At 41.3% G+C, this 17,485-nt stretch overlaps 2 protein-coding genes across 3 annotated transcripts; one reads left to right on the forward strand and one right to left on the reverse strand.

The window, feature by feature from the left end:
* Positions 1-6,919: 6,919 nt before the first annotated feature.
* Positions 6,920-8,493, reverse strand: LOC126590083 (uncharacterized). Its single transcript, XM_050255582.1, has one exon. It carries the CDS (start codon positions 8,374-8,376, stop codon positions 7,018-7,020), a length of 1,359 nt encoding a protein of 452 aa, XP_050111539.1. The 5' UTR covers positions 8,377-8,493; the 3' UTR covers positions 6,920-7,017.
* Positions 8,494-13,831: 5,338 nt separating this feature from the next.
* Positions 13,832-16,289, forward strand: LOC126590088 (uncharacterized). Of its 2 annotated transcripts, XM_050255590.1 has the most exons (4): positions 13,832-13,892; positions 14,463-14,836; positions 15,589-15,620; positions 15,742-16,289. In XM_050255590.1, exons 2-4 carry the CDS (start codon positions 14,512-14,514, stop codon positions 15,889-15,891), a joined length of 507 nt encoding a protein of 168 aa, XP_050111547.1. In that variant the 5' UTR covers positions 13,832-13,892; positions 14,463-14,511; the 3' UTR covers positions 15,892-16,289. The 2 variants fall into 2 exon arrangements, with proteins under 2 accessions (XP_050111547.1, XP_050111546.1); XM_050255589.1 differs by lacking the exon at positions 15,589-15,620.
* Positions 16,290-17,485: the final 1,196 nt, after the last annotated feature.

Below are 17,485 nucleotides of genomic sequence, written 5' to 3' on the forward strand. Positions count from 1 at the left end.
AGCGACTTCACTGGATGACCATGCTTGTTCTGCAAGACACGCGATTTGATCGGGATATAGACACAATCAGACCTTATGGGTCTTCGAGTTCCTACAACCTAGGGATTGGTGTGTGCTGCAAGTAACCACAACTCCTAAGAGAGTGAAATATTTACTTTTAGATATCCTCTAGGATTCTATCCTAAAAAGGTCTCTTTCTTCACAGTATAAATACACCCATCTAGGGTTCATCTATGGTAACACAATCTAAACACTTGAATTCTTTTGCCCACTACTTGAGTCTAAAATCATTTACTAACTTGACCATCGGAAAGTCGTTAGTAAACACACCCCATCCCCGGTCTTAGGCTTGTTTACAAGTGTTTACTGTTTTACAGGCTGCTTAGGTTTACTCAGATTTGCGCTCTACTGATGCGATGAAAGTTAAGCACTCAAATTAAACCCTCTTTTTGTCAAATTGTAGTATAAATGCAAGTAGGGATCGTTTTAAACTGGGGATTAGGAGGGCTTGCTAAAACCTTTAATTGACTCAAAAACATAAAAACAAAATTAAAAACGTTTGAATAGACTCAAGGGACTCAAAACAGATTTTAAAGATTCAAAACAACTTAAAAACACTCAAAACTGCCTAAAAACACAAACTGGGCAGATTTGGACTCTAAATCAACTTTGGATGAATTTAGTGTTTTGACTTGAATCAAAACACTCAAAAACACTCAAAAACAGAAATTTAACACTTTGAAACAAGAAAGTAAAAAGGGGATTTTGGTTTGGATGAATTTGAAATAAACAAGCAAGTTATAAAACTAGGCAGATTATAAAATGAATTTGAGAAATAAAATGATGGATGGATTAGTTAGAGGTCCATTCTTCACACATGACACAATTGTACATGAATCGTTTTCCAATTTCTTTTCAATAAACTATTATGCTCAACACCCCAGATTAACCGTGATGCACAAATTAACCCTCAGATTTTCCTTTACTCATTGAATTGGATGAATGCATGCGACAACCCAAATCATTCTCTAAAAGTCCCCTATATGAATGCATAATAGAGATACAATCAGAGATCATTACGTTCAATGAAAATCATAAGTGTTGACGAGACAATTATAACTATGAATGCATGATACAATTGCCAAGAATTCAATTAACGCGATTGTGATAAACAACCTTCACTACTCATGAATATAAACTTGTAACGATTAGGTGAAACTCATTTATATTCTAGCATCTAATTCATGCATGAAAATGAAGTATGCATCCTTAATAAACATACAAGAATCAGGCTATATTCTGTCATTGACATATATAGCTTGGCATACTTACTGGATTTTGATAAAGATTGATGTTTTGAGAGATATGAATAAATATTATGCTATTATGTTATTTTCTGGGAAAATATACAGGTTTTACGGCGAGGGGTTAGAAATGTTTTAAATGAAATGTTTTGGAAAAACTTTGGTTTACTGACCTACTCAATTTTGTTTTGCGCCCCTTCAGGTTCTAGTTAGCAGTTGGTGGCTCACGAGGTTTTCTTCGGCGTTCTGACAGACTTCCTGCATGTAGGACTCACCTGCGGGTGTTGTAATTTAATTATAATCTTACTTGACTGCACCTACTATTTATGCTCTGAAATTGTGTACTACACACTTAAACTCACTCTAGCATGCTAGTTGGATATTACTGCTAGTAGTTGTTTTTTTTTTATTCCTTCGTATTTCTCATATCTTTTGCTTCCGCATCGCACTTTTGGTTACGTCACGCTCACGTGATGCCCAGCACGCCTTGATTCTTGGATCGAAGCGTGTCACATATATTCATTTCATTTTATGTCCATATTTTTTTAAAGTTTTATTTCTATTTGTACCTTTTTTTTTTTATTTGTACTCATTTTTAATGTTGCTAAATGTACCCATGCTAATTATATGTATTTATTTTATGTTTTAAAATATATCAGTAGTTATTTTTTAAAATATGTTAATAATTATGTAGGTACATTATTTTCTTTCTACAATATTACTCTAATATTTATTTTGAAGTATTTATTTTATTTTAAAAATATTATTTAGTTTTTTTAAATTTCATAATTTGTGGGACATTTAATATATAAATGCATGAGTTAAATCTCTTAAATGATTTTAATGACCTCAATCAAAATATTAAACAAACAAGGTTTTAGTCAAACAATTAGGTTGATTAAAGACGGGAACCAAAATGACCCTAATATTAAAAATGAACTAGCAAATACTAATTAAGAAAACACTATTTGAATTCAAGCCGTCTGCATTTTTTTAAAAATAATTTGAAAACTTGGTTATATATGGGTGTGAACACGGAAAATTCCTGAAACGAAAGAGACAAGAACGACGTGCACAAACAAATATTTTGTATTTGATAGTTTTGGGTTACAATCTCTCTCTATTTTGATCCTCTGATTCAATCTCCGTAAGGTGTGTATTTGTGGATGTGTGATTGATCCAAAGGGCCGTTGGGCTTGATCTAAGGATGAACGTTCTTTAAGGGCCGTGGACTTGATCTTGAAGGTGGATTTGAGCGGATCTTCATTGGGTTTGATCTTTGAAGAACAGTGATGAACGGATCTCCAAGGGCTTTTGGGCTTGATCTTGAAGAACCGTTGGATGTGTGGATTTGTCGACGTTGTTGATCCAAAGGGCCGTTGGGGCTTGATCTTGGATGAACGGATGATGAACGATGGTGCTTTCTTCAAGGGCCGTCGGCGCTTGATCTTGAATTGGTGGATGGTTGATCCAAGGGCCGTCGGGGCTTGATCTTGAATTGGTGGATGATTGTTGATCCAAAGGGCCGTTGGGGCTTGATCTTGGAAGAACGATGAACGAAGAACACTTTCTTCAAGGGCCGTCGGGGCTTGATCTTGGAAGAACGATGAACGAAGAACGAAGAAGGCTTTCTTGATTCTTCGGGAACCTGGATGCTTAAGAGCTTTGGTGTTTCAGAGCTTCAGAGCTTCAAGGTGTAATATGAATTGGTCCCCTTTAAATGAATGAAATGGGCTTGTATTTATAGAATTTTCCAATGCCTAATTTTGAATATAATATCCCAGATGAAATAAGTCGTTTCTGCCAGGTGTTGACACGTGTCCTATTTGATGACTTTTCCAACTCATTTCAATTTTCGTTGAGTCACACGCTACGTGTAAAATTTATGTAATACATGAGCGTTGACACTTTGATTTATCGGTCAACATTTATTTACGAAATTTCGATGTCTACAAATGCCCCCACTTCAAGGCACGTCGTATACATGTGCTTGTCACGTGTATGAGATGCGTTTTGAAGTCCCTTACTGTAGATGTCGATCCAAATGCCGTCGAGGCTTGATCTTGAATTGGGCTGGAGATTTCTTCAAGGGCCATTGAGGCTTGATCTTGAATTGGGCTTGAGATTTCTTCAAGGGCCGTTGAGGCTTGATCTTGAATTGTTGTTTGAAATTTCTTCAAGGGCCGTCGAGGCTTGATCTTGAAGGTTGAAATTGGACCACAAGGAGCTTCATGTGGTAGATGATCTTTGGCTTTGGTAGTGGGTGAATCGACACGTATTTTGTTGCGCTTTGTTGACTTTCCACAGCTTTGATCTTGAACTGGGTTGAAGGATTTTCTATATTCCTCCAATTGTTGATTTTCCACAACTTATTCTTGAACTAGGTTTTGATTCAAGGGTGGTAGACACTTAATCTTGAATCGGGCTTGTGATTTCTTCCAGGGCCGTCGAGGCTTGATTTTGAATTTGGCTGGAAGCTTCTTCAAGGGCCGTTGAGGCTTGATTCTTGAAGGCTGACTTGAACACACGGCAAGCAGGCACGAGGTGAAGGTGACGACTTGTTGCTTTGTTCAATCTTTCTAATTCACACCTGAGTAGTTTGGTCAACGGTATGATCTTCGAGATTGATGGGCTCCTCTTCCAATTGGTGACTTGGTCTTTAAGGATTTGATTCAAGGGTGGTGAATCGGCATGTGCATCCCACAACGCCTAGTAAGTCGACCTAAGAATTTGAGGGTCAAAACGAGTTCACCGTCCTAAGGCAGATGCGGCATCTTCTCGAGTTCTTCATCTCAGACTCTTTCTGCTGAGTTGACTGTGCATGCTGCATTCTTCTCTGCTTGTTTCTTTAGGCAGATGTGGCAGCTTCTCGAGTTCCTCAGTTCGGACTCCTTCTGCTGAGTTGATCGTGCATACCGCATTCTTCTCTGCTTGTTTCTTCTGCACCTTGTCTCCACATGCTGCAAGGTATTATTTTCACTTGCCTTATCTGTCCTCCAAGCAGATGTGGCAGCTTCTTTGAAAGTACAGCAGCAGTGGAAGGCGAGTACTCGAGAGCAGTGCTAGGTGGGCAATCAGGGAAGGGTTCCAAGCAGTCGGTTCCTTACCCGAGTTTGAGTGGAAGTTCCGGCATATTGTTTTCTTTATCCTTGTCTTTGTGGGTAGGAACAAGGACAAAGGAAAGGACAGGGAGAGTGCATGATATGAGATACTCTTGCTTTCTACCCTGGTGATATGAGATACTTTTGCTTTGGAGTCATTGGCTTCCAGAGGTACTCCAAGGAATAAGGAACACTGAATGACTCGAGAGGTTTCGTTGGGAAAACATTGTTTTTTAGATGAAGAGAGGCTCTGTGTGTCTGCCTTGCTATGGAAGGTGAAGATGGACAGTTATAGGAGGTCCCTTAATACCTGTAGAAGTAGTATTCTTTCACTTGTGTCGGCAACTAACGCGTGATTGAACAGTAAACTTTCACGTGCTTTCTCCTTCACCGAAAATCTTCGACAAATTGCTCGTGATTTGCGCAAAGTTGAGTGTGCATATGACAGGTGATGACGCGGCCGAAAAAGACTCGTGCCTCTTCGATAACTGGGATAGGCGCTTCGACAAATTACCCGTGATTTCCGCACAGCTGAGTTTGCGTGTGATGGGTGCTGACGTGGCTGAAAAAGACTGGCGCCTCTTCGATATCTGGGATCGGCGCTTCGACAAATTGCCCGTGATTTTCGCAAAGCTGAGTTTGCGTGTGATGGGTGCCGACGCGTCTGGAAAAGCAAGATGCTTCTCCGATTTCTGAGCTTGCCTCTTCGATTTTTGAATGGCCTCTTTGAATTCTGAGCTCGCCTCTTCGATCTTTGAAATCCCGTCGAGTGCTGATTTTTTATAGAGGCACCTTGTTCGTTTCAAAGCACACTTGAATTTTACTTGTGAAAACTCCCTTCTTGCACTTCTAAGATCTTGATTCGTCCGACCTCTTCTTTCTTCAACACTTTGAAAATGTCAGGACCCTCCGATCGTCGTTTTGACTTGAATCTTGGTGAAGAGGCAGTCCCGCCTTCTCCAGACAACATATGGCGCCCATCCTTCATATCCCCTACTGGTCCTCTTACCGTTGGGGATTCGGTGATGAAGAATGATATGACCGCTGCGGTGGTGGCCCGGAACCTCGTCACCCCCAAAGATAACAGACTACTTTCTAGGCGGTCTGATGAGTTGGCTGTTAAGGAGTCTTTGGCTCTTAGTGTGCAGTGTGCGGGTTATGTGTCCAACATGGCCCAACGCCTATTTGCTCGAACCCGTCAAGTTGAATCGTTGGCGGCTGAAGTGATGAGTCTCAAACAGGAGATTAGGGGGCTCAAGCATGAGAATAAATAGTTGCACAAGCTCGCACACAACTATGCCACAAACATGAAGAGGAAAATTGACCAGATGCAAGAATCTGATGGTCAGATTTTACTTGATCATCGGAGGTTTGTGGGTTTGTTCCAACAACATTTGCCTTCGTCTTCTGGGGCTGTACCGCGTAGTGAAGCTCCGAATGATCAACCTTTGGCTCCTCTACTTCCTGGAGTTCCGCCGAGTGATGAGGCTTCAAACAGTCAACCTCCAGCGCCTCTCATTTTTGGAGCTCTGCTGAGTGGTGAGGCGGCACCTGATCGTCCTTGAAGATCCCCTCTTGTAAATTTAATTTGATTTGATTTTTTTTTTCTTAAGGTATGTATAATGCAAATTTATGCAAAATTTCCAGAAAAATAAATAAAATGGACTTTATTTCTCTCAATGCAATTTTTTTATTTTTTATTTATTTTTTTGCTATATACATACATATATTATGTATGTATATATATATATATATGTATATTTTTTTCATGTGGATTGATCCACCATTCCAAAAACCCTTCCCCTTTGCATGGTGCTAGCCACCAAGAATCCACCTTCTCTCCTTTTTTTTTATTATTATTTTTATTATATATATATATATATATATTTTTTATTTATTATTTATTTATTATATTTTTTTTTATTATTTATTATTTTTTTGCTTTCACATGGTGCTGATCCACCATTCCCTTTTTCTTTTCTTTTTTCACGTGGTGCCAGCACCACTTTGCTCCACCATCCCCTTTTTTTATTATATATTTTTCTGTATAAATTTGGGTGATGGGTAGAGGAATTTGCAGGGAGCGGAGCAAGGAGGCCGAGAAGATGGTGCTTCGAGCTTCACGACCGGCTAGTCGTTTGACGGTGGTCTTTGATGTTGTTGGCGGCTGCGAGGCAAGGGACGGAGGAGGTCTTTGGGTGTGTATTGATAAACTTTGGTTTTGTCAATCTCATTCAAAGGCGGCAACCATGGCGGAGGTACAGAGGAAGAAGCTCCACCAATACCTTTACCAAGCACAGCCACTAAGCACAACAACTGAGCACAGCCATTGCACTGCCTACCGAGCATAGCCATTACACACCTGTTGCACTACCACTAAGCACGGCCACTGAGCATAGCTACTGACCATAGGCACAGAGCACAGCCACTGCCCGTTGCACTACCTGTCATCGCGGATGAAGGCGAGAGAGAGAGTATGGAGCAGACTTTGAGTCGGAGGCCGTCGTCTCTTGGCTTATCTTGTTCTTTGTTCAAGGTAGTGAGAAGAAACATCATTCCAAAGGATCTGTTGTAAACGTGACGAAGCATCTCAATTTCCAAGATTTTAACTTTTAAAACAAAACCAGAGTTTTGCACAATCTGAGGCTCCTGGGTAATGCCGAAATCCCAAGCTCATCAAACGGTACATCCTCGGCGCTATCAGCATCATCCAGACCATCAAACATTTGTTCCACATGTGCTTCAAGACGAGTTGCCTGCATCTCCCACCGAGCAGCAACATTTTCTGCATTCCTTCTAATCATTTGACCTGCTCCGGCAATCCCTTGTGCTCCGGCAGCATCTTCCCCAGTCACATTACCAACAAAGTTCTTGTTAGCTTGTCCAGGAGCTCTCCTTGCAGCACGGGCACCATTTCTTTCCCCTCTGTCGGAAGAATCATCATCTCTCTGCTCCTCGACAATGAGATCCATGGCCAATATCTGCACATCCTCGGGGATTCTTTTGTTACAAGGAAAGTTTAATTTGGAAAGTACTTCTCTGAGAAGCCCATCAAGAGTTTCTTCACTGCTGCTATCTGATGTTTCAGACTCATCTTCTTCACATTCATCGTCATCATCATCTTCTTCTAGCATTCTTTTCTCAAGTTCAATTGGATCTAACCCCGCCAATTGCTCAAATCTACGAAGCTTCTGCAGAAGGTGATGCTTTGTTCTCTGTACATTGGCATAGCTGCACTCCAAATCACAACCGTCTTCGTCGTCATCATCCTCACCGTCACCGTCACGTCCCTCGTCGTCGTCTTGGAACGGAGGGTCCAATACAGAAACAGGACTGCATTGTTCCTTCTCTTCCACTTCCTTACAATTCCGACACCTCAAACAGCAGCTCTCGTAAACCCTAGGGTACTCGTACAGCACGTAACAGTACTGGCAAGTCGTCCAGAAAGTCGACAATCTCGACCTCGGCTGCTGCTGGCCGTCGTTTCCCACCCCGGCGTTAGTTCGGGCCCGGCTGTCCCGCCGCACCGGTAATTTGTTCGAAATCAAAGAGCCGAGATCGATCCGGCTGAACGGCCCCAGCTCGTTGTCGTAAATCTGCTTCTTGGCCGGATCGGACAGAACCGCCCATGCATCGGCTACGAGCTTGAACGCGTGCTCAGCGTAGGCGCACTTGTTCTTGTCCGGGTGGAGGAGTAACGCTAGCCGTCGGTAAGATTTCTCGATGTGATCGAGGTCGTCGGATTGGCGATCGGACAGGAGAACGGCGTACCAGTCGGGGTGGTTGTTGACGCGTTTGTCGGCGGCTAAGAGCACACCGGCAACGGCCAAGATCTGATCTGACCCCTCCAGCAGCGGCTCGGTCTCCTGAGCTAGAATTGCGAAGTTGCGGCAGCTGCTGAGATCCCGGCTGTGTAGAAGCTTCTCCGTGATTCCGAGCAATCGCTCGGCTTCTATCCTGTTTGGATCCATGGATTCCCTGGCTTCGGAATTCTGGGAAAAGCAAATGCCAAATGCCAAATACCGAAATGGGGAAATTGGAAGCGGAGATGTTTCTACTTCCACTTGCAGAGTGTTATTGATTGGGTCTAGAGATATATATATATCCCTTTTTTTTTTTTCTAAATACATAATAACATATGTTTTTTTTTTTTTTTTGAAGAAAGGTTCTGTACCTCTTTTTTTTTTCTTTTTTTTCTAAATACATATAATAACATATGTATTCAATTTTTTTTTTTCGAAGAAACTGTAATTTAATTTTGTACAAAGAAAATTGCAAATTTTCTTAACAAAATAAATTTGTAATGAAATTGACCTTCTTTAATAAAACATTTATTCTTTTGATTTTGATGCGACTGAACTCGAAAAATTGAACATTCGAGCTGCCTACGTACCCCTCCAAAGAAGAGATCAAGTCGTAACGTAGTTCAAATACATTTTTTTTTTCTTGGTATTTTCTTTTGGTGCCGTTTGCAGTTTCAACTCGTGCAGACAAGGAGCATTTGGTGCCGTGTTGCAGTTTCAGCTCGTGCAGGCAAGGAGCGTTTTGGTGTTGCCTTTTATGCTCGTGCAGACCAGGAGCGTTGATGTCGCATTTTATGCTCGTGCGGGTCAGGAGCGTTGATGTTGCCTTTTATGCTCGTGCAGACCAGGAGCTTTGTGTCATGCAGTTTAGACTCGTGCGGGCAAGGAGCTTTGGTTCGTGCAGTTTAGGCTCGTGCGAACAAGGAGCATTGGTGTTGCCTTTTATGCTCGTGCAGACCAGGAGCTTTGTGCCATGCAGTTTAGACTCGTGCGGGCGAGGAGAATTTGTGAATTTTGTCAAGCAATCCGGGAGAGGCGTTCCTCACAATTTTCATAGCAATGAGCTTTGACCGCATGATTGAAGAAGTCTTCGGGCAAGAAGTCGCGCATCGTGATGGGGACGTACGATCTTTGTGTCGAAGTTTCATCATCTTCAACATGTTCACGTTGTTTTGAAGGTTGACAAGAGCTGCTTTGCCCCCTTTCCGATTGGCGGACTTGTGGAGGAGACGTATGCTTCTTGTGCAATTTCTTAGGAGTGACTTGAGTCCATCCTTCAATTTTGCTTGTCTTGGAGGATGCCCCCAGCGGTTGAGGTGAAAACTTTGAGTCGGAAGAGCCAGAAGTGAAGGTGGTATAGTTTGACTTCACCACATCGTTAAGATCTAACTCAATGATTCCGTTCTGAGCCAGCTTCATGATGAGATCTTTCAGCACGAAACATTTTTCTGTCGGATGACTGATGAAGCGGTGGAATTTACAGTACCTTGGACTGTCAGTGCGATTCATCTCTTCTAGCCGTTTGCACTCAGGCAAGCCGATCACCTTCTTTTTCAGCAAGTCTTCTAACATGGCAACCACATCAGAGTCGAGGAATGGATAAGTTTTCTCCTCAAGCTCCTTCAAAGTGCGTCTACGCATCTCTCGATCACGAAAGCCTTCGGCTTGAATCGCCTTGCCTCGTGTAGGGATTTTGACGGAAGCTGTGTTGACTGTCATCGCTTCCTTGGTGGGTTTCCATGCGGCCTTTTCCACCTTTGTCCCAAGAACTTTGTCGTTCTTGTAGTCGGCGATCGGTTCTTTCTTCCCATGATGGGCGATGCTTAACTCCATGTCATGGGCGCGGGTGGCTAGCTCTTCGAAGGTCCGTGGTTTGATGCCTTGAAGGATGTATTGCAAACCCCATTGCATGCCTTGGATGCACATCTCGATTGAAGAGGTTTCCGAGAGCCTGTCTTTACAGTCGAGGCTTAGAGTGCGCCACCTGTTGATGTAGTCAATGATTGGCTCGTCCTTCCACTACTTTGTGCTCATTAGCTCTAGCATGCTCACAGTGCGGCGGGTGCTGTAGAAGCGGTTGAGGAATTCCCTTTCCAACTGTTCCCAGCTGTTGATGGACTCAGGCTCTAGGTCCGTGTACCACTCAAAGGCGTTTCCTTTCAGCGAGCGCACAAACTGCTTGGCGAGGTAGTCTCCCTCCGTCCCCGCGTTGTTGCAAGTTTCGACGAAATGTGCAACGTGCTGCTTTGGGTTTCCTTTTCCATCAAACTGCATGAACTTTGGTGGTTGATATCCCCTCGGCATCTTTAGGGCATCAATCTTCTTGGAATAGGGCTTCGAGTAGAACAAGGAGGTATGTGAGCTCCCTTCGTACTGTGCTTTGATGGTGTTGGTGATCATCTCCTGCAGCTGCTGGATAGAAAGAGATCCCATGAGTGCCGCTGCTTGGTCTGGCTCCGGCTTCCCATCGATTTTCTTCACCGGGGGTTCTTCGTCTCCGCCAGCTCCTCCCTTTAGTGGATCATCCTCTGGGTCGGGTTTATCGCCGTCCTGCGCCTCCAGTCGGTTGACTAGTGCTGCAATTTGCAAGTCTTTTTCTTCCACAGTTCGGGTTAGCCTTGCGATTGCTTCATTCATTTGAGCCAGCTGCTCATCGATTGAAGTTGCTCCAATGGTCATGACTTGCATGGCTGAACTGTCGCTTGAATCGGCATCGGAGAGCATGGATTCGGAGTATTTCCTTGGGCTTTCCCCTCTTGGTGCCCTTAGTGAGGCTAAGGTGATCAAAGGCTCGTGCCTTGGGTGCTTTTGTTCCCTTGGCAGAGTTGATGCAGAGGTGAAAGAGGCGGCAGAAGTAGCTCTTGCCATGCTTCGAGTCGTGATGCCCAAAGTGACACCAGTTGCGACAAGGACGCTTTTGTTCTTTGCGCCGGTTGCGGGAACAGTTTGAGCCTTCCTTGATGCCATTAATTTTGGAAGTGCGCTTGAATTTCTTGAACGGAGAAAGAGATGAGAGGCAGAGATTGTCCCACTGGGCGTGCCAATTTGTGAACACGGAAAATTCCTGAAACGAAAGAGACAAGAACGACGTGCACAAACAAATATTTTGTATTTGATAGTTTTGGGTTACAATCTCTCTCTATTTTGATCCTCTGATTCAATCTCCGTAAGGTGTGTATTTGTGGATGTGTGATTGATCCAAAGGGCCGTTGGGCTTGATCTAAGGATGAACGTTCTTCAAGGGCCGTGGACTTGATCTTGAAGGTGGATTTGAGCGGATCTTCAAAGGGGCTTTTGGGCTTGATCTTTGAAGAACAGTGATGAACGGATCTCCAAGGGCTTTTGGGCTTGATCTTGAAGAACCGTTGGATGTGTGGATTTGTCAACGTTGTTGATCCAAAGGGCCGTTGGGGCTTGATCTTGAATGAACGGATGATGAACGATGGTGCTTTCTTCAAGGGCCGTCGGGGCTTGATCTTGAATTGGTGGATGGTTGATCCAAGGGCCGTCGGGGCTTGATCTTGGAAGAACAATGAACGAAGAACGAAGAACACTTTCTTCAAGGGCCGTCGGGGCTTGATCTTGAATTGGTGGATAATTGTTGATCCAAAGGGCCGTTGGGGCTTGATCTTGGAAGAACGATGAACGAAGAACGAAGAAGGCTTTCTTGATTCTTCGGGAACCTGGATGCTTGAGAGCTTCGGTGCTTCAGAGCTTCAAGGTGTAATATGAATTGGTCCCCTTTAAATGAATGAAATGGGCTTGTATTTATAGAATTTTCCAATGCCTAATTTTGAATATAATATCCCAGATGAAATAAGTCGTTTCTGCCAGGTGTTGACACGTGTCCTATTTGATGACTTTTCCAACTCATTTCAATTTTCGTTGAGTCACACGCTACGTGTAAAATTTATGTAATACATGAGCGTTGACACTTTGATTTATCGGTCAACATTTATTTACGAAATTTCGATGTCTACAATGGGTCCCAACAGTTCCAAATGAAAGCCTGGTGAAACCCTATGCATCAACTCTTTCCATGATTTTTTTCTACCTTATGGTAATTCTCTGTTATTTCACGATGCATTTATTTTCACATTTCAAAATCTTTCCAAAGTCTTTGTTATTTTACATTCAACGTATAAAGATTAGTCTCCACGCCACCTCTTAAGATATACATTGGTGATCTTCTTCAAACATTCGTTAAACCGCGTGCGTCGGGGAAGATAATTTTCCGATCGATAGCCTTGAACATTTGTTGTGTAATATTATAGGAAATCTCAGAAGGCTTGAAAGTCAATATATTACCGAAAAGGAAGTTTCAATATATATCACAGAGAAACTTCAGAAGATAAGAATGGAGGGAAAATATTAACAGATATTCCCCATACAATTTAAATCTCCATATATATATATTAACTTACATAAAATTGTCGGCCTAGTCAGAAATTTGTTTTCCTTTTCGAGGATTTTTTCCGAACCTCCAACGCTTCTCAGCTATTCAGACAACTCGGTCGGCATTCAGGATATATATAGAAAAAAAGGAGTTAAAATTAAAACAAATAGCTGTGTTTACATTTGCAGTTACGTTACTGTAATTTCTTGGTAGTTCTATGGAAACCAAACTCCTAGATGCGAACCCGGTGTCTATAAATACATTTCCAACATATTCAATGCAAAAGCCACAACTTGATCTCCTCCTTTGTATACCTTCTGTAAACAAGTTAAAGTAAGTTTATCATTAGCAGTTATGTCTTCTAGTAAGAAATTTGATGCAGCAACGGTCCTTTATCCTGGCACGAAACGTGGTTCTTCATCCCATTCTCAGAGTGCTGGAGGTCCGAATCCGCCAAAAGTTCAGGGTACTCTAGTAAAGGACAAGAAGAAATCTGGGAAAAACTAGCGAAAAATCATATATGCATGGCTGCTGTTGTGGGTTGTATAATACTCTTATTGAATTATTGATTAATTTGTTGGGCAACCATGGGGTATACATAATACATTATTTTCTTAAGTTCAGTTAGAATTATTTTATTGTGAAAATGGGTGGGTTCTGCTGAACAAATCCCACTTAGGATGTAACAGAAGAAATAAATTAGTATATGCTTTCATTTTGTTCCACAGTTGATGTTTCTTAATTGATTATTTTTAAAAATCTAGTAATTCATGAGTATTCTTATTGATGATGTTTATACCACATTTTAATTTTAAGACTCGACTATTCCACAAAAAAATATCAAATATGTAAAGAAATTATGAAATGCATTCAGCATGTGAATAACATTTTACTTTTTTATTTAAAAATGATACGAATAATTTAAACTCAGAACGCAATAATCTGAACATAAACATTTTCCCCATAAATATAATTTTTTTGCTTGGCATCCTGATTCTCGTTCGGCTGCCAATATATTTCTGTACCTGAAAAAATACACAGTAGCAGGAAATAAGAAAAAATAAAAAATAAAAAAAATAAAAAAATAAAAGTAAAAAACTAAAAGCTGGAAGTACAGAATACGTGGCGCAACTCCCGATGCGTTTACAACTTCCCAGTTCCCACCACATCACATCCACGCCGTTATTCTGATACCGCTCAATCCTCTCTCTCCTCTTTCTCTCTCAACTTTAGGCGGAAGAAGATGAAGACCTCCCTCGCACTGTGAAACCCTAAACGGAACGAAACGGTAATTTTCAGCGACTTTTCCTTTCTCTTTCGTTCACTCCAGCAGATTGGAAACCCTAGGTTTTTTTCTGCAATTTATATTTCCATTATTGAACTTTAATGCTTATTTTTCCTAGGGTTTCTTCAATTTTATGATTTTTAAGAATCATTGAATTTTGTTTCAATTTTTTATTTTTTTTGTATGTATTTGTTAGGTTACTGATTACTTTACTTTGCTCTTAACTCTCTTTTTTTCTTTGTTCATCATTTTTGTTTTGGTTTTTTAATTGGAAATTTAGGGGAGTGGTTGGTTTAGATGTTAATAAACGCAACATGTTAGTCTGGAAGCAATAATGTGCAGAGTATTTCCTTAAAAGGTGACATACAAATCGAAGAAACCGAATAATTGTTCCATTAATTGAATACAACAGATGATGTCGCAGTAATTAGATACAGGTGATTATGATGCAGTATTGATTTTCCCTTGCCTTTCGTAAGGATGAGCTGTTCTTGGATTCTCTACTTAGAAGATTAGGTTGCGGCTATTAAACATGAATGACGGACTAAATCTTGTTTATTTTCTGTCTTCCAGGAGAGTGAAATTTCGGCTCACAGTGAGGGCGAAGGCTATCTGGACGATCATGGGATCAGTTTGCTGTGTTGCTGCGAAGAAAAGAACCCACCCAAATCGAACTGAAGGTGAAACATTGTGCAGGAATGCCATACGTTCACCGTCATGGAATTTTCAATGGGATAATCGACAGCGTGTTTCTAGTGAAATTGGTACTCCATATCAAGTCTCTCGTGGAATCAGTACTAATGATAGCATGGAGTTAAAAGGTGCATTAAGTTCTGAAAGGGGTAATTTCTCAGATCTGGGAAGCCCACTGGAGAATTTTGGAACACCTATATCTCAAAAGTCCCCTGTTCATGGAGGAACAGGTACAAATCTGAGTCCATCTCCAGGTAACGTTACTTCCACTTTGGTAAATGAAACCTTCTGAACTTCCTACTTTTCATCATGAGATTAATTTACATAAGATTGAATGTAGTGAATACCTAATGGCCTCTTTTACTAGGTTTATAAACTATTGCATCAGAAATGCCTGTAAAAATGAAAATTTAACTTTGCAATCCTCGGTGTGATGCAAATTGCACAGTGGCATCATGTTTGCATTGATAGGAATTTCTGATAGTCCTGAATAAGAATGATCGATCTTTTCTTGGTATTTGTAAACACATTGAAGAACCACACAGTAGCCTTATACCAAATATATGCCTCTCTCAGCTTCCTAGTTTCCTGCTTTACATATCATCAAAATAAGATAAAGAAAGCTCAAATGTACAATTTTCTTCTGTCAAAATAGAAATTCTGGACGTGTCTTTGTTTTATGGATCGACAGCGTTTGTCTTAACAGAACATATATCTTAAATTTTGAGGACATATTTCTTCTATTTTCTTTTATTTTGAGCACATGTTAAGAAAGTACATTGATAACCTGCAGTTCCTTGTTTTACAATTATTTGTCCAGTGGAAAATTGGTAGCCCTCACGATGAGGTCTTTGGATGCTTGCATGTGATGTTTTGCGCATGCACACACTTATCAGACGTACTTCTATTTTATGTTAGGTAGTCACATAAGTTTAATCGCTGGATTGCTGGCATTTGTTGCTTCGTTTGTTTGTGATTTAGTGAGCTGAGTATGTGCATTTTGCAGATATATCCATTGCAAGAAATTATTCTCCAGATGTGAGTTTGACTCCATTAAAACTAGACGTGTTATACTGGGTTTTATGCATTGTTGTCTGATGCTCTAGCCCTTTACCCATTGTCATTAGATTGTGTTGAGCTCTTTCCAATTGCATTTCAGGTGAAGAGTTTGACAGAATCACTGGCAATTGCAAATTCATTTGCATCAAATGTTTCGTTGTCCATGCCTACAAATTTTTCAACACCAACTGCAGAACCATCACGTTGTTGGAAATTCAAATCAAAACAGGTTGTAAATGGCAGCTGCTAGCTGTTAGTTTCTTTACAGGTTGTACTCACACTTGCTGCAACTACAAAGACTAAAGTTTCCTCCATGTGCTAGCTGAAAGTGTGTTGAAAGACAGTAGAGATGTGAGCTGCTGTGTGCTAGCCGAAAGGTTGTGTTTGCAAGCTGGAAGGATGCAATGTATGTGTGTGCCAACTATCCAAAGTTGCTGCATGTGTTTGAAAGGGTGGAAAGATGGTAAACACCATCATTCATTGTATGTGTTGTTGTATTGTTTATCAATTTCTGTTTTGTATAAATAGGCCTTCTTGCCAGGCTTTAGAATATCAATTCCATTCCAATTCCTTTCTCATTTTCAGCTTGTAAGCTATTGAGTTTGTAAACTCTCTTTTCATATATCAAAGTCCAAGTGTTTTGCCAAAGCTTATAGCTTCCCTCTTTTCTATATTTCTTTGTCCAATTTTATTGAGAGTGCAAAGTGAGAGGTGTGATAGAGTTTGTAAACTTATCACCCACATATTTTGGTATTAAGTTAGTAAACTTATCAATACCAACAATTGGTATCAGAGCCAGAATACCATTCTGGCAGGTGCAGCAGTTATGGCATCCAACTTAGTGCAGCTCCAAGTTCCCACATTGAAGAAAGAAAATTATGAAAGATGGTGCATCCAATTCAAAGCATTGTTTGGATCACAAGAGCTATGGGAAGTTGTCAGTAGTGGGTATGTTGTACCCACTACCTAGCAAGAAGCCACATATACTGCAGATCAAAGGAACATTCTCAGGGATTTACGAAAGAAGGACCAGAAGGCGTTGTATCTTCTCTATCAAGGATTAGAAGATTCAACGTTCGAGAAGGTTGCAGAAGCAACAACGAGCAAGCAAGTATGGGACACACTCAGTACAATCTACAAAGGAGTAGATCGAGTCAAGAAAGTGAGATTACAGTCACTTCGAGCAGATTTTGAAACTGCTCACATGAATGAAGGGGAGAGCATCTCCGACTACCACTCAAGGCTCATTGTTATAGTAAATCAAATGAGGAGAAATGGGGAGAGACTCGATGAAGTACGAGTTGTGGAGAAGATACTCCGGTCACTCACATCTAAGTTTGAGCATGTGGTGACTGCCATTGAGGAATCCAAGGATTTGGAGGCGATGAGCGCAGAGGAGCTACTAGGATCCCTCCTAGTTCACGAGCAACGCATTCAGAAGAATGCAAGCCCCACAACGCTAGAGCAAGCTTTGGAGTCAAAGTTGAATATTGATAAACCAAATAAAGGTCGTGGGCACTCACGTCGTGGGAGTTCATCCAACCGTAGCCGAGGACGAGCCCGAGGAAGAGGTCGAGGCTATGAACAAAACTGAGGTCAATCTCAAGAGTGGAGATCTACCCGAGGAAAGGCGCATATCCAATGTCACACTTGCAAGAAATATGGACATTATGCAAATGAATGTTCATATAAAAATGGTGAGCATGTCAACATGGCAGAATCAAATGGAAATGCTGGTGAGGAACTTACAGTCTTACTAGCACACCATGATATCAGTAGCCAACAAGATGTTTGGTATTTAGACTCTGGTGCAAGCAACCACATGTGTGGAAAGAAAGAGTTTT

This window comes from Malus sylvestris, chromosome 11, assembly GCF_916048215.2.
Source record: "Malus sylvestris chromosome 11, drMalSylv7.2, whole genome shotgun sequence".
Taxonomy (NCBI): Eukaryota; Viridiplantae; Streptophyta; class Magnoliopsida; order Rosales; family Rosaceae; genus Malus; species Malus sylvestris.